The sequence below is a fragment of the Cnephaeus nilssonii genome, assembly GCF_951640355.1.
Source record: "Cnephaeus nilssonii genome assembly, chromosome: 11".
Classification (NCBI taxonomy): Eukaryota; Metazoa; Chordata; class Mammalia; order Chiroptera; family Vespertilionidae; genus Cnephaeus; species Cnephaeus nilssonii.
In genome coordinates, this window is record NC_137082.1 from 2,423,806 (window position 1) to 2,442,374 (window position 18,569).

Sequence of the window (18,569 nt, forward strand, 5' to 3'; positions counted from 1 at the left end):
GGAGCTTGGGGTGGGGATGAAGGAGGTGTGGGCACTTGGGGCAGGGAGGACAGTGTGGGGGTATGTGCAGGGAGCCGGGTGGAGGGAGGCATGGGGCCTGGGGCAGTGGGTGCAGGGGCAGCAGCGTGGGGAGCCCGCAGCCCTCAGGGGCCAGCTCCTTGCTGTGTGAGTGGGGCCACAAGGTCCCTGTGCAGAGAACAAACATGTAAACCACAGTGCCAGCCCCTCCCAAACCCCAGCAGAACCCCTGGGCCCAGCCCCACTGGGCCCCCCAACTTGCCCTAAGACCCAGAGATGCCCACTTCTAGGCCTGCCTGCTGTCCTCAGCGAGAGCCAGAGGAGGCAGCACTGGGCAGGGCGGCCCCCACACCCCGTGGGGCCACTTCCAATGGCAGCTCCCGATTTCCGCCCCTGCGCTCCTATGGGAACAGGCCGTCTCCTCGTCCCCAGTTTGCAGACAGGGACCCCGGGCCAGGGTGTGAGGAGGAAGGGCCCTGCTGCCCACCTGCACCAAGGGAGCAAGAGAGGAGCCAGCTCCCCCGCCCGCCCCACCCCCAGGGCCCTCCCCGCCCCACCCCCAGGGCCCTCCCCGCCCTCCCGCCCTCCCCCATGTTGGAGGCCCCAGATTCTCCTTGTTAGCTGGCCAGAGGTGGGCCATGCGTATTACGGAGAAACAATTCCAGCTCTATGTGGGTTCAGACCCGACCTGTTAGGCCACTTTCTGCAATGGCAGAACCCGTTGGGCGGCTTTGGGCCGCCCTGCCTCCTTTCTGCTCCTGGCAAGGAGAGCCCAGAACCTGCCCAGCGGGTTTGGCCAAAATTGCGCCTTGCTGCCTGTGCAGGTTCACACATTGCTGCCTCTATCTCGGGCAGGAAGGTCCGCGGAGGTCAACACGGGCAAGGGGCCATGTGAGTACCCGGGGTCCCGGGACCCCACAGCTCCAGCAGCTGGAGGCAGGGGAGGGGCTGGAGTCACTGTGGGGGTCACCCAAGGTACCCCAGCCCCTGTTTGCTACGCAGGAGGTGGGCTGGCCTGGCTGGTAAGAGGGGTGCAGCCACCTGCTCTGAGGTGCCTCGTCCAGGGAGCCAAGTGGGGGAGGGGCCCCAGTGAGCTTCCTGGCCAGAGGCAGGGTGCAGAGGCAAGACTGGGGGTGAGGGTCTGGGGCACCAGGAATGGGCTGCTGGCCAGGCACCGCCTCCTGGATCTGCCCCACAGCTGAGTCCTCATGGGCAGAGGGTGAAGCCCTGGGGGGGGGGGGGGGGAGGAGGTGCACGGGGCTGTGGGACACGGCTGCCCTAACCTTGGTGTCTCTGGGGAGGCAGTGGCAAAGGGCTCCTGGACCATGGGTGCTGCTCAGCCGCCCCCAGCCAGGCCTCAGGGATGCAGCAGGTAGCCCATGCCCTGGAAGCCAGGGTGCAAGGCCCACGGTTACCTGAGCCACGGAGCAGCCTCAGCCCACCCGGGAGCACCCTGCCCTGCTCCTCTGTGCACGTGTGCACGTGCTTTTGGGATGCACAACTCTGTGTGCACACGTGCACGCATGCACACTCATGTGCAGCTCTCCCTAGGCCAAGGCAATGCTGTGTGCGTGGCAGGGGAGGTGGCTGAGGGGAGCACATGTGTGTGTGGCACTCGTGTGTTGGGATATGCTCTAACATGTGTTAGGATGTTATTAGGATCCTGTTCGCCCATGTATATGGGTGTGGGCATCATGCTGTGTCTGGTGACTTTAGAAACCTCCCTGGCAGTAACACATCTCTGGACAGGACCTGCCCCTGAGCTGGCCCAGGGGTCATCGGGAGGCCCCATTTCTGCCCCGGCTGGGCCCCTGTGAACCTCTCTCGCTCCTCTATAAACAGGGTTGGCATGGCCACTCCGTGGGCAAGCATGAGACCCAGTGAGCCACAGCAGGGAGCGCCTGTGTTTGAGGAGTCCCGACAGCCTGAGGTGGCAGAGACCCCCCTCCTCCAGGAGCAAGGGGCGGGGCTCACCTCTCTGTGTGGGGAGGGACACTGAAGCTCAGCCGGGAGAATGACTGCCCAGCAGCGCTGAGGCCCCCACAGAGGGTGGGCAAGACTCAGGCCTGAGCCTGTGGAGCGGGCCAATGAGCACCTCCTCAGATGACTGCACGCGCCGAGCCCGGGCACGCAGTTGGTGCATAAATAAATCCCCATGCCGCAAGCGTTCAGTGGGCTCCGATGGCGTGCCTGGTTCCTTGCAGGCCCAGCAGGAGGTTAGGGTCCGTCACTTGGAGACAGTATATCCGGTGACCTCTCCACACTCCTTCAGAGAAGCTTTGGGGTCGTTTTAGTGCCCCTGCAAGCTTGTAGAGCCCTGGCACCATGCTTGTCACAGTGGGCATGAGGAAGCAGCATCGTCACGGTTGCTCTGTGGGTAGGTGGACAGACAGACCGATGGAGAGAAGGAGCAGGACACGGACCGAGCACGGTGCTCCGGCACCGAGGGCTGCTGAAGCAGCCTGCCCCAACCAGGGAGGCCGCGAGGGGGCGAGGAACCAGGGGCCCCAGCTGGCCTAGGAGCAGGGCCAGAAACCACACCCCTGACAGTGCCCAATCTGGGCTGGGGGCCACAGCTGGGGCCTCAGTGCCCTCCCTGGGCACAGCAACTGAGACTCAGTGGGCCTGAAGTGTCTATACAGTGTGCACCATCACTACAGATTTCTGGATTGGTGTGGGGGGGGGTGTCCTCCTGCAAAGGGTCTTCATGGCAAAAGGAGAGGAGGGGCTCCTGTAAACAGAAATGACAGCCCCTGGGGTCACATGTGAGGGAGCAGCTATCGGGAGACTGCAGGCAGGGGATGCAGGATCTTCATCTGCAGTAAACTGAGCACTCAGCTGCCAGGCACTGGGCTGAGCATGTCTCACCTGGGCGGGCGTCCCCTGGGCATATATAACCTGGGCGGGCGTCCACTGGACATATATGACCTGGGCGGGCATCCCCTGGGCATATATAGCCTGGGCGGGCGTCCCCTGGGCATATATAACATTGGCGAGCGTCACCTGGACATATATAACCTGGACGGGCGTCCCCTGGACATATATAACCTGGGCGGGCGTCCCCTGGGTATATATAACCTGGGCGGGCGTCCCCTGGGCATATATAACCTGGGCGGGCATCCCCTGGGCATATATAACCTAGACGGGCATCCCCTGGGCATATATAACCTGGGTGGGCGTCCCCTGGGCATATATAACCTGGGCGGGCGTCCCCTGGGCATATATAACCTGGGTGGGCGTCCCCTGGGCATATATAACCTGGGCGGGCGTCCCCTGGGCATATATAACCTGGGTGGGCGTCCCCTGGGCATATATAACCTGGGCGGGCGTCCCCTGGGCATATATAACCTGGGCGGGCATCCCCTGGGCATATATAACCTGGGCGGGCATCCCCTGGGCATATATAACCTGGGCGGGCATCCCCTGGGCATATATAACCTGGGCAGGCGTCCCCAGGGCATATATAACCTGGGCGGGCATCCCCTGGGCATTGTTAGTGGGAAGGAGCCTACAGTACCTGATATGGGGGTAGTGTTACCCCCCCCCCAAAGAGGGTGGGCAAGACTCAGGCCAGATGAGGAAATTGAGGCTCTGAGAGGTAAAACCACTACCCAAGTTTGCACAGAAGGTAAAGGTAGGACAGGGCCGCTACCAGGGCTGTAGGCTTATGGCTTGGGCCCCCATGTCTTCATCGCTCTGGCCTGGCTACCTCGGCATGGCCGGCCCACCCGCCCTTCCAGAGGCTCAGCCCCAACGGAAACCTTGCAGCCTGGGCATCCAGAGGTGGAGGGCTGGGGAGCCCTGGCCTGTCTGGGGCCCTAAGGAGCACAGCTCAGGTCTTTGCTTCCAAGCTCCACCCCCGAGAGCAGCTCAGGTCAACCTCTCCTGTGCACAGGCCTCCAGACTTCTCTGAACCCCAGCCCCCAACTGCCTGGGCCCTCCTGGCAAACACAGAGCCGGCCTGATCGGGAGGCCCACTGATCTCCCAGCAGGAGGCTACAACCCAGGGTCATTCTACCCACAGTGCCCTGGAGACCGACTGGCCACTTGGCCTCAGACAATGCACTTCTGTCACCTGCCCTCCCGGGAAAGTCGCACTGTCCCCATGGCACTGCCGCCATGTACTGTGTGGCCCTGGGCTATGTGTGTAGACAGGAGACTCCAACTTTGCTGACAGCCACCCGCACAGGCCTGCCCCAGGACCCTCGTCCCCTGCCCAGCATGGAGGGGTGTCTCCTGCCGTCCTTTGGGGACCCTGAGAGGAGTAGCCGGGAGGGCTGGCAGGGCGGTTTGGGGCACAAAGAGGAGCCTGGTGGGGCAGGGGTGGCACCAACAGAGGGCAGCACCGTGACATCAGAAGCCATGTTTGCCTCTCGCTTGCACCCAGAGCCCACACAGGCTGGCCCCGGCCATGACACCATGGGCTCCCGTGGGTACCTCCTTCATGGGCGTTGGCCCAGCCCACGGCCCACGGCCACCACAGGTGTTGGAGGGAAGCGGCGCCGGTCAGGCAGGTCAGGGTGGAATTTCAGGCACTGCGGCTCAGCCCCTCCCTGGCCCTCCTCGCCCTCCTGCTAGAGACCTAAGCCCATGGAGGCCCCGGTTCAAAGTCTTACCTTCCAGGGCCCCACCATGAGGTCAAGGTGAGCACAGTGAGCACAGTGGGACTACTAGGACATGCCCTTGTCCCCATGGGGTGAGGGCACAGCATCCACAGGCTTCAGAGAAAGTTCAAACCTGGCTCCCACATCCACTGGGCAGCCGGGGAGGGGGACAAGATCTTTTGGGGCCTCAGTTTCCCCATCTGGAGAGTGGACTCTTTACGGTGTGGTCAGGCTTTGGACTGTCATGAAAGTGACGGTGTGTACGGCGCTCAGGAAACGGCCGAGTTACCGTATATACCCCTTCTGCTCCAGCCCCGGCCGTCCGGCCTCCGGAATTCAGCATCTTCCCTTCATCATGAGCCACCATGCGGGCGCCCCCACTTCTCCACAGCCCAGGCAGGTCTGGTAAGCGAGTTTGGGGAGCCTGGCCTTCCTGCCGCTCCACCCTCCACCACACCCCCGGGCCCTGCGCAGCCGGCTCCTTGGACACTGCAGGGCACAGGATTTCACCTGGCCTCCAGTCTCCCGTCCAGAAGTACAGGCTTCCCACTGTTCTCTGACTCGGGCTCAAGGGCGCGCTGGGAGCCAGACTTATGGCAGGCCTAGTCCTGTGCTTGCTGCCCCTGGCTTCTCTTGGGGTCACAAGACCTGCTCCATTCAGGCCTTGTGACCCCACGGCACCTGCCACCCCTGCTTCGGAGAGCCCAGAGCAGCAGGCTGGCTTTCCGCCCTGCCCCCGTGTCACTCGGTGATGGCAGTGGGGGCTGGGGCATTCCTCTGGCCATGGCCATCTGGTAGTTGGCATTTGGGGTTTTCCAGTTTGGGGCTGTTTTGTAGGGTGCTGCTGCGAACTCAGGCATTCTCAGGGCAACCTTTGAAATGCAAATGAGACCACGCCCCCTTCTGTGGCCTTGGCCAGCACTCAGGCACAGCCGAGGGGGGATTCTGAGCAGAGGTTTCCAGGGCCCTCACTGTGCTGTGCAGAGCGCGTGCTGGGGCCGGGCAGAGGCAGGGAGCCAGGTGCAGGGGCCCGGGGGATGCAGCTCAGTCCCATGGTGGCAGTCCCATGGTGGCTTGGGCCCAGTGGGGTGTGGCAAGGAGGGAAAGGTGAGATTCTGGGCGTAAGTAGAAGTCCTACCAACAGTTGCTACTGAGGGGTCAGTGCGGGAGGCCAGAAGGAGAGGGTTCTGGAGTTACAGGAGCCTGGCTGTCTGTTCTTAGGGTCCAGTGGCCCCCAGGGCTCCTCACGCTGAGGACCAGGAGGGGCCACCTCACGGTGGGCCGGAAGTGAGACCCAGAGGGAAGAGGTCTCTGACCTCGGGCAGGCAGGACAGGATCCTTCTGCTGTTTGTGAGACTCAGGGCCCCAGGGAGCTGGCCACAGACCCCACCCCTGCAGCGGGCATGCAGGGGGCTTGGCTCAGCCTCAGTCAATGTAGACCTGGGGTCAAAATTAGCATCCACAACTACTCAGACTCGAGGTGGGCGCAGAGAGCACTGGGCCTCAGCACCCTGACACACACACATGTACACACACATACACACACACACACACACACACACACACACACGGGCGCCCACATGTGCACACACAGCACAGCACAACACTTCCAGGCCAGGACAGAGCACACCAGACTGAGTGAGGGGGCCCCGTGCTGAGGTCTGAGCCTTAGAGGCCCTGGGCACCCCGTAGCTGGCAGTAGCCCCCCCTCACCGAAGGAGCAGCAGGAGAGCGTTCCCCAGAGGGGCTGCATGTCACAGCCGGATAGTGGGCTCATGGAGCGTGAAATGGGTGCTCTGAGCCATGCAGGCCAGGCCCAGCCAAGGCTCCTGACGTGGGGCCCACCCTCCCAGGCCTGGGGCCAATCTGCAGCCACAGTGGGCGGGGGATGGGGAGAGTAGGGGCTATGCCTACGGGAGGCCAGGATTGGGTGGTGGACATTGAACGGACAGGCCTCATCCCTCCTGTTTCTCCTAGCTCCCCCGAAGTATGAATGCTAAGAGCAGGACAGTGTAGGGGAGCCCACTGGGTCCTCAGTGTGGGCATGACCCAGGGGGGGCCCACAGACAGGGCACCCCACCACACCCACGGGGCCAGCACCTAGCCCCTCTCCAGGCAGTGGCCCAAGACTGGACCCTACAGCCCACAGGCCCTTCCCCAGCCAAAGAGCTCCTCTCCCACTTCCTGCCCCACAGGCTGGAAAGAGAGGGGCAGTAGGGCCCAGGGCATCCTGCACCTGAGCACAGAGGGGCCTGGGCCAGGGCCGTGGGGCCATGGAGAGCTTCATGGAGTCCCTGAACAGGCTGAAGGACATCCATGAGAAGGAGGTCCTGGGTGAGTGCCGTGGGGCAGGGCAGGTGGGGTGGGGCTGGTCTCCACAGGTGGCTCTCCCCTGGACGAATGGTCGAAGGGCGGAGGCCAGGCCAGGGTGCTCCCACACATCCCTCCAAACCTAGGACCTCGCCTTCCAGGCCCAGAGGCAGCAATGCCTCAGAGCTCAGAGCATCAGCGTCGCCAGGTGCCCAGCCTCAGATCAGCACCCCAAGTGTGCCCTGCAGGGTTTCTCCCACAGGTCAGCCCAGTCCGAGTGGACATGAAAAGCCAGGCCTGCTGCAGAGAGCCAAGAACCTCCTTCGCTCAGGGCAGAGTCTCGGCGTCCCCCGAAGCAAGGCCGCCCACCTCTAAGAACGGGAGCTCACGGAACCGGAGGCATTGATCTGAAATCCTCTGTTTCTCTCCTGGACACCCAGGCTGAGCTCTGCCCTGCCCACACACCTGTCCCTTCATTCCCTGGGCTCCCGGGCCTGGCCAAACCCTCCTGAGACCAACCATTCCACAAGCACCCCCCGCCCCAGGGTCCAAAGGGCATGGGTCACCTCCCCAGAGATTTAGAGAGGCAGGTTCTGCTTGGGCTAATGAGCCCAGGCTGGGCCACATGAGGTGGCATGGAGGAGTCTGCCGGGGTTCCCCCCAAGAGCCCATTTTATTTCAATACTAGCTGCCCCCAAAATTAACGCCCCTCCCAGGACCTGGTTAGGTGGTTTGTTACTCCCAGCTTTGAGGTCCCAATCAACCTCCAGACTGACACCAGAGTCAGAGCCCCCAGGGGAAAGGAGACACTGGACCAGGGCAGCAGTCCCGAGAGGCGACCCGTCAGGGGTGCAGGGTGCAGAGGGACAGGAGGTGCCCTGGGCTCTGCTGCAAGGGATGGCCACGCAGCTGGGCCTGACCCCCCACCCCTTCCTTGACCCTCCAGGCCTGCAGAACAAGCTTCTAGAACTGAACTCAGAGCGTTGCCGGTGAGTCGGGATGGGCTGGCCCAGTGGGAACAGATTCGAAGGACAGCAGCTCACCAGTCACTCACTTCATCCTCCCAAATTCCAGGCCCCCCCCTCCCCCGCATGTACAAAGGGAAAGAGGCTCAGCGTGGGCGGGAGGGAGGGAGCCACTGGCCCATGTCATACATCCAATAGCTGGTGAGCCAGGATTGGAAACTCCAAAGCCACCATGTGAACGGGGACCCTCCACGGGGCTGGGCAAGCCACACCCTCTTGAGGCGCCTGCGGTATCAATAATTATCAATGGGAACACACGTCATGAGACATGGAGAACTGAGGGGAGGGGCTCTCCACATCCAGACGGGGTTCAGTTCTGTAGCACTGCAGGTGGCAAGAGAGAAACCCCACCTCGTTGGTTCCTCACCCCCCCACAGGGATGCCCAAAGGGTAGAGGAGCTCTGTGCCAAGAACCACCAGCTCAGGGAGCAGCAGAAGGCTCTGAAAGACAACGTGCGGGTGCTGGAGAACAGGTGAGCCAGGTGCTGGGGTACAGGGGAGCAGGGGAGCCAGGTGCTGGGGAGCAGGGGAGCCAGGTGCTGGAGAACAGGTGAGCCAGGTGCTGGGGTACAGGTGAGCCAGGTGCTGGGGAACAGGTGAGCCAGGTGCTGGGGAACAGGTGAGCCAGGTCCTGGGGTACAGGGGAGCCGGGTGCTGGAGAACAGGTGAGCCAGGTGCTGGGGTACAGGTGAGCCAGGTGCTGGGGTACAGGGGAGCCAGGTGCTGGAGAACAGGTGAGCCAGGTGCTGGGGTACAGGTGAGCCAGGTGCTGGGGTACAGGTGAGCCAGGTGCTGGGGTACAGGTGAGCCAGGTGCTGGGGAGCAGGGGAGCCAGGTGCTGGGGAACAGGGGAGCCAGGTGCTGGGGAACAGGGGAGCCAGGTGCTGGGGAACAGGTGAGCCGGGTGCTGGGGAACAGGTGAGCCAGGTGCTGGGGAACAGGGGAGCCAGGTGCTGGGGAACAGGGGAGCCAGGTGCTGGGGAACAGGTGAGCCGGGTGCTGGGGAACAGGTGAGCCGGGTGCTGGGGAACAGGGGAGCCAGGTGCTGGAGAACAGGTGAGCCAGGTCCTGGGGTACAGGGGAGCCGGGTGCTGGAGAACAGGTGAGCCAGGTCCTGGGGTACAGGGGAGCCGGGTGCTGGAGAACAGGTGAGCCAGGTGCTGGGGTACAGGGGAGCCGGGTGCTGGAGAACAGGTGAGCCAGGTCCTGGGGTACAGGGGAGCCGGGTGCTGGAGAACAGGTGAGCCAGGTCCTGGGGTACAGGGGAGCCGGGTGCTGGAGAACAGGTGAGCCAGGTGCTGGGGTACAGGGGAGCCAGGTGCTGGGGAGAAGGGGAGCCAGGTGCTGGGGAACAGGGGAGCCAGGTGCTGGGGAGCAGGGGAGCCAGGTGTTGGAGAGCAGGGGAGCCAGGTGCTGGGGAGCAGGGGAGCCAGGTGCTGGGGAGCAGGGGAGCCAGGTGTTGGAGAGCAGGGGAGCCAGGTGCTGGGGAGCAGGGGAGCCAGGTGCTGGGGAGCAGGGGAGCCAGGTGCTGGGGAGCAGGGGAGCCAGGTGCTGGGGAACAGGGGAGCCAGGTGCTGGGGAGCAGGGGAGCCAGGTGTTGGAGAGCAGGGGAGCCAGGTGCTGGGGAGCAGGGGAGCCAGGTGCTGGGGAGCAGGGGAGCCAGGTGCTGGGGAGCATGGGAGCCAGGTGCTGGGGAGCAGGGGAGCCAGAACTCGGCCAACTGCTGATTGGGGGGCTGGGGAGGAGGACAAGGGTCTGTGGGGAATGCGTTTGGGAAGCTCTAGGGTTAAACTAAACCAGACAGCTTTCCCCGACCTTCCCTCAGGACCTCTCAGAGCCTGAAGTAAACTGCATTTTCATGGTTCCTTCCCAAACTTGGAGGGGGGGCTGGCCTCCACGGTTTGGAAAAGGCAGGGACACATCCCTGGAGGGTCCCAGCCCTTCGGGGACCTCAATCTGCCTCCTCAGAGTGGCCTCCTGCCTCCCCCACGCCACAGGCTGCGGGCCGGCCTGTGCGACCGCTGCACTGTCACCCAGGAGCTGGCCCGGAAGAAGCAGCAGGAGTTGGAGAGCTCCCTCCTTCAGAACCTGCAGCACCTCTTCATCCTCAGTGAGCTGCCTGCTGCCCCTCCTGTGGGCCATGCCCCCAGGGCCTGCTCAGCCTCACATGGGGTCACAGGGAAAGAGGGAAGGTGATCCTTCTGTCCGATGGTCACCCCACCCCCCAATTTACAGACAAATGATACGAAGCCCCAGCTGGCCCCGGCATGTCCCTCATTCATCCGTCCCCTGCCCTCTCGGCCTCACTCCCCGTCCCTGTGCTGATGAGAGGTCCCTGAGGCCCCACGTGAGGAGGGCAGGCCCCCTTCACCTTAGGGGACATTCCGGGGACAAGGTCCCCATCGCTTTCCTCGGCCTTAAGGCTGGCGCAGTTGACTCAGCCACATCCAACCACCCCCCAGGCAGCAAGCATGCATGGGGCACTTGCTGCACCCCAGGCCCTGCGGGGGCAGGACAAGGAGGGAGGCTTCCCCGGGGCTGTGAGGACCCCCGTCCTTCACTCACCAGTGTCTTTGCAGCCAATGAGGTGACCCGACTGCAGGAGGAAAATGAGACCTTGAAGGAAGAGGTGGCCCAGCTTCGGCGCCTGGGGTGAGTGGGGAAGGCACCAGGGGCCTGAGCACCCTGATCCCTCATACCCAGCTCACAGCAGGCACCCGCCACGCATCCACGGGCACCGGGGGCAGAGCATGGGGGCACAGGACCCTGTGGGGGACAAGCCCAGTACTGGGGTGGGCGTCCCATGGCCACTCACCACAGAGCCAACTCCCGACCTCAGAGCAACAAGCACAAGTACCTTGTAAATGGGCAGGAGCCCAGTGGACCCTTAGAAGGAGGCTGGTCCCCAGCACCCCAGCAGTCTGCCCCTCAGGGCTCTGCACCTGGGGCGCATCTCGGTTGGTGTCAAGGGCCCTCTTTCTGGGTCACCTGGGTCCTCCTGCAGTGGTGGCTTGGCCCCCAGGAGGACACCCTGGCCTTTCTGATTGTCTCTGGGGGGCACTGCCCTCTCCCCTCCCCTCGGGAGACAGACCCAAGCCCCAGTGCAGGGAGGGCTCCTCGGACCCCTCCTCACCCCCACTGCTCATCTCCCCGGGCCCCTGGAAGGCCAGCACCGAGAAGCTGCCAGGAGGCCACGAGGAGGCCGAGGACCACCCCCCAGATGCGGGTCCACGGGGAGAAGGTGCTGTGAGGCTGTGGGGGGCGGGCATCCCAGGCCAGGGGGCCTCTGGGCAGGGGCTGAGCCATCTCCCAACCTGGCCTGTCCACTGCATTTCCTCCCACAGAAAAGCTGGGGCACAGGATGTCTCCAGTGGCCAAAATCTCCCCGGGTGCCAACCTGCCCGAGCCACGGGCCTCAGACATGGTGAGGACGAGGGACCCCAAGCCACCTCTCCCAGCCCCAGCCACATGCCACGCGCTGTCCTCTGGGACAGACAGGGACCCCTGAGCTCCATTCAACGGGGTGGAGGCAAGGCTCAGAGCCGGTGGGTGACCTGTCCAAGGTCCCACAAAGAGCAAGGGCAGAGGGCAGCAGCCGGCCCCCCCAGGCTGACCGTGCCCACCCTGTGCAGAGCCCTCAGCACATCTCCAACCAGCTGCACGGGACCATTGCTGTGGTGCGGCCGGGGGCCTGGGCCTGCTCCACTGACCGGGGCTCCGCCAATGGGACGCCCTCTGCCCAGAGCAGCCCACCCAGCCTGCCTTACGAGCACAGCCTCTCCCTGGACAGGTGAGGCTCTGCCCACAGCCACCACCAGGAGTGGCCTCAGCTGAGCACCTGTCCCCATCTCGTCCCACCTTTGGAGAGGGGGTCAGTGGCCAGGAGCCCCTCCATGGCCCGGCAGGAGCTCATGCTCTTCCAAGGCTTTGCTTTCCTGGTGACTCTGCCCATCACAAAGTCCCCACGGGGATACCTCCTGAACAACCAGGACGGGGTGGGGGGCTGCGGGGAGAGGTGGAGCCAGCGCTCCAGGTGAGGGCAGGTAGCTGATGCCCAGAGGGGAGAGGCCACAGAGCCCCAGGCTCCAGGTCACATGGCTTGGCGTCCAGAGCGGGGAGGAGGGGCGGGGCCAGGAACCCACCCTCTCCCCTACCTCCCCTCTGACCTGGCCGGTTCTCCTCACCTCTCTGGGTCCTCCCCTGTGATGTGGGGTTGGCCGTGAGCCCCTGTCATTGGGCTTTTTCCCACCCCCCAGCTTCCTGCGGGCCTCTCGGGCCTCCGCCAGGCCCTACGAGTCCCTGAAGCACGCCCTCCAGGCTGACCGCCTCTGCCTCCTGAATCGCCCTCTGTCCCTGCACCTTCGGAGCCCCCAAAGCAGCCCCCGGGCCCCCGCCGCAGCCCCTGACGGTCCCCAGCCCCAGACCCTGAAGGCCGGAGAGGCAGAGGCCTGGGAGGCGCCCTCGGGCCTGCTGGGCCTGCCGGGCACCCTGGTGGACATGCAGGATCCTCGGCTAGAGGGAGCACTGAGCCTGCTTCTGGCCCAGCAGCTGCGGGCACGGGGACAGGCTGGTGGTGCCAGGATGAGGGGGCCCCCCAGGCCAGGGGAGACGCTGCCCTCCCCTCCAATCGGTTCTGACTCTGATGGGTCAGAGAGCGAGGTGCCCAGGGGGCAGCACCGGCAGCCCGCAGGCCCAGGCAGCCCCAGGGGAAAGGAGGCCACAGCCGCAGAGGACCTTGTTCCGGACAAGCCCCTGGACCTCTCCGAGTGGGGGCGGGGCCAGGACGCCCCCAAGCCCGTGGGCCGGCCTGGGAGGTTCAGCCCCCAGACTGCCCACACTCCCAGCCCTGAGCCACCCCAGGGAGCGAAGCCACTTGCCCAGTCTGGACCTTGGGGGCGAAGCAATGGCACCAAGGGGGCCAGAGCACCAGGGCCAGAAGAGGCCTCCATGCCCGAGGTGAGCCCAGCCCTGGTCTTGCCTCCCGTGCCCACACCCAGGCCAGCAGCTGGGCCAGTGAGGAAGCCTGCTCCTGACTCACGCAGGCCAGGCTGCCCCTCCAGCTGCACCCAGCCAGTGTCCTGAAGGCTGTGCCCAAGGCTGGGTTGGGGGGCAAGACAGTCTCCCCAAATGAATTCAAGCCACCTACTTGCTTCCCTCAGGACTGCCCACATCCTCTCCCAGAGCCCCAGCCCAGCCTGCCGTCTCCAGGCAGGACAGGAGATGGGTCCAGAGAGAGGCCAAAACCGTCCCCCCACCCACAGTGGCCTGATGCCAGTAGCCACCCAGGTAAGGGTGGGTGCTGGGGTCATGAGAACCCAGCAAATGTAACCCCAGGAGGGGAGGGATGTGCAGTGGTCAGCACCAGCTGAGTGTACCTGTCCCAGCTCTGCCCCCGGGCTTGACAGGCCAAACCCTAGGGTCCCCACAGGCAGACCTAGAAAGGAGTTGGGGGTCAGGGCAGGTGTGTCTCTGACCACAGGCAGTGAAGGGAAGGGTCCTAGCAATTAGGGTCTGGGGGCAGGACATGGGTTCCCCATTACACAGTGACCAAGCCAGGGGACACCCTAGCTGGTGGGGTCATTGTGCAGGTGCCGGACCCTGGGGCAGGTTACTGCACCCCTCTGTGCCGCAGTTTCCTCATCTGCAGAGTTGTTGCCACTCATCCTGGTCTGGCAGGCTGGAGCGCGCCCTGCTCCCGCCAGACTCCCGGGCCGCCAGCCTCGCCTGACCCCTGCCCTGCACCCTGCAGAGCTCAGCAAGGCCCAGGCACAACGGCCGCTGTCGGACAAGCTGGATGAGCCAGACGCCTCGGACAGTGAGGTGGGTCCCAGGCTCAGGTGGGGCCCCAAGCTAGGGCTTCCCCAGGCTCGGGGGAGGGTCCCGGCCCTGACCACACTCCCACACCCCGCAGGTGGGCCTGAGTCCGGAGGCGGGGGCCACATCCAGCACCCCGGGGGCGGGGCCCCGGTGCTTCTGCACTAAGGAGCCTGGGCAGGGCCCGCCACAGAAGAGGAAGTGGGCCCAGGCCTCTGACCTGTGGGACAAAGGTATGTGGCCAGGAGCAGTGGGGGGTGGGGAGTCGCCACAGCCCCAACACCCCCACCCCTTGGGGAATGGCGTCCTCAAACTGACTGGAACCCAGACCCTGAAACCAGTCCTTGAAGCTCTCCCAGAGCAGGACCCTGAAGAGGAGGGGCCAGGGGTCAGGCCTGGGTGATGCTGGTCCACCTCCTCCTCACAGCAGCCCCGGCCAGTCCCTCCAACCTGGAGGCATGGGGACTCTTGGACCCTTTTGGCCACCTGGATGCGCGGGGTGTGTCTGTTCCACTGGGGAAGTGGGGGCTGCTCAAATGTTTGCGAGAGTGGTGCCTGTGGGCCTGGTTCCTCCTGACAGGGCAGCAGGAGCAGAGGCCCCGCCCGAGGGTCCCAGGACACCTCCACTTCCTGTTCTGGCCACAAAGGCAGCTTTGGCCAGGGGCCAGAGAGAGACTTGGAATACAGAAGCGAATAATGGGTGCCGCCCAGGTGTTTGTCCAAACGGGTCTGCCACTCGGCAGGCCAGGCTAGGCGCCACAAGGCACCATTGTTGCTGGGAAGGTGACGGAGAGCCGTGTTTGCTCGGGCGAGCCATGGAGGCAGCCACCTGTCTGGTTTCCAGGCACTTCCTGCTGGGCGTTATTGGCCCAGTCCCGGTGGGCACAGTCCACAGGGCATGCCGGTGTCCGCCCCCCCCTGCTCTCGGAGCTGAGCTGCCCAACCCTGGTCCTCCCACCTGGGCCAGTGCAGGGGCTCCCCAGCAGGCACCGACACCTCACGACGCCCACACCGGTGGTCAGTGAGAACAGAGCCTTTGCCCAGCTTGTGGCCCTCACCATTATGTGCCAGGCAGGGTGCCACACGGCTCAGCTCCCGCGGCAGCGCCCTCGTAGCTTATGGCCATGGAAGGGTGTCAGCAGTGTCCAGTCATCACTGCCTCTGGCCTCACGACCCTGCCCAGTGATGGGCCTCACTGCCTCACAGGTGGGGAAACTGAGGCACAGAGAGGTGGGGAACTCACCCAAGGTCACAAAACTGGTACACGGGGGTCAGGATTCCAACCTGGTTCTGACCCAGGTCTGAATCTTGTTCCGCATCAGACACGAGCCTGGGGCATCCTGGCAGGTGCCCCCCTGCCAGGGTCCCAGCGATCTGACACCCTCCCCTGTGGCCCCGGCCAGTGTCTCGGGATTCTGAGAGCCTTTCCCCATCAGTGTGGGTTATCCAAAACGTGCCGGGCCCTCTCTCTGCAAAGCAGCGAGGGGGTGCCAGGACTGGGCCGGCCTCAGGGTTGCCGGCTCTGGGTCTGCTGCTGTCAGAACCGGTCACCTCTGCCAGGTGGGCTCTCGAGTTCCCATGCCCAGAGACTGCCCTCGAGGCCCTGGGGAGAGCCCAGTGTCATCTCAAGGGAGGACCCACGAGGCCACGGCCGTGCATCCCAGCCTAACCTCAGTCCGCTTCCCACAGCCTCCAAGAAGCTGTCCTGAGGGAGAAGGAACCCCAAGGGCGCCCCTGACAGCAGCTGAAGGGCCCAGGAGCCCAAGACCCCAAGGACGACGGCCCCGCACCCAGCAACAGCAACTGGGAGGAGCCCTATCCCGCTCTGCCCACTGAGGCCAGGACAGCCCACACCACCAGCCCAGCCCAGCTCAGGGGGAAGGAGATTGAATCCTGGCCACGGCCAGAGGGGCTGGGAAGGCCGAGAGGGGTCTATAGCTGGTTTTCGGAACCCTTCTTCTCCATCCATCTTGATGACTGGCTGCACCTACCATCCCACCTTCTCCCCAGCACCTTCTCCCTTGAGGGGAACAGGAGTTCAGAAGCACAGGAGGCAGGGATCCTCAGGCCCTAGCCCAGCCCCACCCCTGCAGCACACAGACAGCCCTTACCAGGCAGCATCCACCAGCCCGCCCCCACCGCCCCCCACCCCCGCCCCTTCCCGGACTCCACTGGTATCCCAGACTCCAAGGGCCCTGCACTCCTGGCCACCCCTTCCCTGAGAGGCAACAGAGCTGCGCGCATCGGTCTCCGGCGCCCCCTCGTGGAATCCTGCATACAGACGCTGGGCATTGAGGGCCTAGTCAGTCCAAGGGCTCGGGGAGGCTGAAAGGCAGTGGCGAGGCGCCTTCGCAGAGAGGGTCCTCAGGGTGCTGGGAGAACACAGGTGCAAAGAAGGATGGCCTATGTGGCTAGCAGGGTCAGGGTCAGCCGGGCCAACACCTGCCTGGGCAAGTGACTCAAGAGGCTCTTGAATGCATTCAGGGCCAAGGACATCACTCTCTTACGGGAGGGCAGAATCAAAACCAGCGAGGCATTACAGGGACAGGCCACTCTCTGGGGATGGCCAGGGACCAGAACAGAGAATGTGCACAGCCCTCCTCACTGACACCTGAGTCCCTGGCCCCACGCCTGCCACTGACTGGTCAGCCCTCTGCATGACCACAGGGCAGCCCACCCAGTATTCCACCCTCAGCATTCAGGCTATTCTGCCCCCGCCAGGCCATTGTCTCTTCAAGAGGGTGTGTCGCCGAAACCGGTTTGGCTCAGGGGATAGAGCGTCAGCCTGCGGACTCAAGCGTCTCAGGTTCGATTCCGGTCAAGGGCATGTACCTTGGTTGCGGGCACATCCCCAGTGGGTGGTGTGCAAGAGGCAGCTGATCGATGTTTCTCTCTCATCGATGTTTCTAACTCTCTATCCCTCCCTCTTCCTCTCTGTAAAAAGTCAATAAAATATATTAAAAAAAAAAAAAAAGAGGGTGTGTCTCAGAGGCCTCCAGGAAAGGAGCTTAAACAGGTTCTTGGGTCCACCCAGGCCCACTGGATCAGGATTTAAGAAGCTCCAAGGGGCTTCTGGCTGGTTTGGCTCAGTGGATAGAGTGCCGGCCTGCGGACTGAAGGGTTGTAGGTTCAATTCCGGTCAAGGGCACATGCCTGGGTTGCAGGCTCGGTCCCCAGTGTGGGGCGTGCGGGAGATGGCCGATTGATGATTCTCCATCATCATTGATGTTTCTATCTCTTCCTTCTCTGAAATCAATAAAAATATTCAATTAAAAAAGAAGAAGAAGAAGCAGCTCCAAGGGGCAATTTTCCTGCACATGAAATTTGAGGACTGCTCCTTCCAAGACAAAGGCAGGACATGGGGCAATGGCTGGGCTTGATGAGGCCTGAGGGCACTGCTCCCCACCTTGCTCTGAGAGGCCAGAGAGAATAAATTCCCAAGAGAGAAGTCTAGGGGTGTATGTGTGCAGGTGCACGTGAAATCTCCCATCTGTTAAAGATGGTTTTGATTTTCCCAAAATCAAATAAAACAGAACCTGAGGCCCTGGCCAGTGTGGCTAAGTGGTTCAAGTGTCAGCCTGGGCACCGAAGGGTCTCGGGTTCAATTCCCGTCAAGGTCACATACCTCAGTTGCAGGCTAAATCCCCAGCGCTGGGTGAGGGAGGCAACCAATCAATGTGTCTCTCTCACATCACATCGATATTTTTCTCTCTGTGTCTCTCCTCCTCCCTTCCACTCTCTAAAAATCAATGGAAAAAATATCCTCTGGTGAGGATTAACAAAAACAAAAAGAAATACAAACCAACAAAAAATAAACAACCCAGAGCCTGTGTACTCCATTCACATCCAACTTGCAGGCCTGGGTGGTGAAGCCTCATGAGCAATTTGAAAGGGCAGAGGGAAAGGAAAGAGGACAGGCTGGGCAGTGGGTGAGCCTGCCTGTGCTGGCAAATGAGGTCACTAGGAGGGATACGCCAAGATGAACGGTGGGTAAGGGGCCTGAAGGGGAGCGGGCCATGCAGCGGGGCCCTGATTGATGATGGTGACGACTCTTCATGTCCCTCAAAACCAGAAACTTGCTGACCCGTTTCCTTGGTGCAGGTCGATGCCCGCCTCCTCCTCCTGAGACAGGAGCTGCAGAGGCCAGGGTCGTGTGGGGCAATGGGCAGCACACCCAAATCATTCACTGGGCTGTATAACCAAACAGCAAATGCCCAGCTTCCAGCACATGGCAGCCCAGCGCTGGTGACATCCGGGGTCAGCTTTATCCTGACAATACCTGGAGTTGAAATCACTGTCCCCACTCTATGGATAAGTAAGCCTACAGGGGGAAAGCTGGGGCCCCAGAAGGCAGCACCTGAGCAGGAAGCCATCGGCTCTGAAGTCAGGGGAACCCGGGTACAGAAAACTGAAGCCTAGGTCACTTTGCAGCTGAGGGAAGTGCAGGACTGTCCCAACCTGCCCGTCATCCCAGACCCTTCTCCACTCAGACCCTCTGTCTCTTCTTCAGCCAATGAGGGAGGCCAGGTGGCACCACCGGCCATGCCGGCCATTCCGGGGAGCCTTGGAGCTCCTAGAAGTAACAAAGAGATGTCAGTTTACAAACTGAAGGGCCTCCCACACGGCAGGTGGCACAGCTCCAGCCCCTGCACCAGCACACACCCAAGAGGAAGTGCACTGGAGCCTAAAGACGCAGGCTCGATGGAGACTGACCACAAACGCCGCAACCCAGCAAGAGCCCAGCCTCCGAGGCGGGGAGTGGAACCCCGGCCCCGTCGCCGCGGCCGCCGGAACCGCT

General features: G+C 63.1%; 1 protein-coding gene across 5 annotated transcripts; it reads left to right on the forward strand.

Annotated features, from left to right (window-relative positions):
- Positions 1–845: 845 nt before the first annotated feature.
- On the forward strand, positions 846–16,620 carry RBBP8NL (RBBP8 N-terminal like). Of its 5 annotated transcripts, none has more exons than XM_079784937.1 (14): positions 846–909; positions 4,935–5,027; positions 6,818–6,956; positions 7,879–7,921; positions 8,335–8,430; positions 9,926–10,609; positions 11,047–11,198; positions 11,302–11,381; positions 11,590–11,747; positions 12,214–12,913; positions 13,117–13,243; positions 13,590–13,777; positions 13,869–14,004; positions 15,461–16,620. In XM_079784937.1, the coding sequence occupies exons 3-14, from the start codon at positions 6,896–6,898 to the stop codon at positions 15,478–15,480; spliced, it is 2,445 nt and encodes an 814-aa protein (XP_079641063.1). In that variant the 5' UTR covers positions 846–909; positions 4,935–5,027; positions 6,818–6,895; the 3' UTR covers positions 15,481–16,620. The 5 variants fall into 5 exon arrangements, with proteins under 5 accessions (XP_079641063.1, XP_079641065.1, XP_079641066.1 ...); XM_079784939.1 differs by lacking the exon at positions 4,935–5,027 and having other exon boundaries at positions 9,926–10,149; positions 10,537–10,609; XM_079784940.1 differs by lacking the exon at positions 4,935–5,027 and having other exon boundaries at positions 9,955–10,067; positions 10,537–10,609.
- Positions 16,621–18,569: the final 1,949 nt, after the last annotated feature.

Excerpts from the sequence above, each read along its gene's own strand:
- RBBP8NL (XM_079784937.1), top strand. The coding sequence starts at position 6,896 with ATGGAGAGCTTCATGGAGTCCCTGAACAGGCTGAAGGACATCCATGAG. Across the intron at positions 10,610-11,046 it reads GCCCAGCTTCGGCGCCTGGG|ACCCAAGCCCCAGTGCAGGG; the intron begins GTGAGTGGGGAA and ends CTCGGGAGACAG. Across the intron at positions 14,005-15,460 it reads CTCTGACCTGTGGGACAAAG|CCTCCAAGAAGCTGTCCTGA; the intron begins GTATGTGGCCAG and ends CGCTTCCCACAG.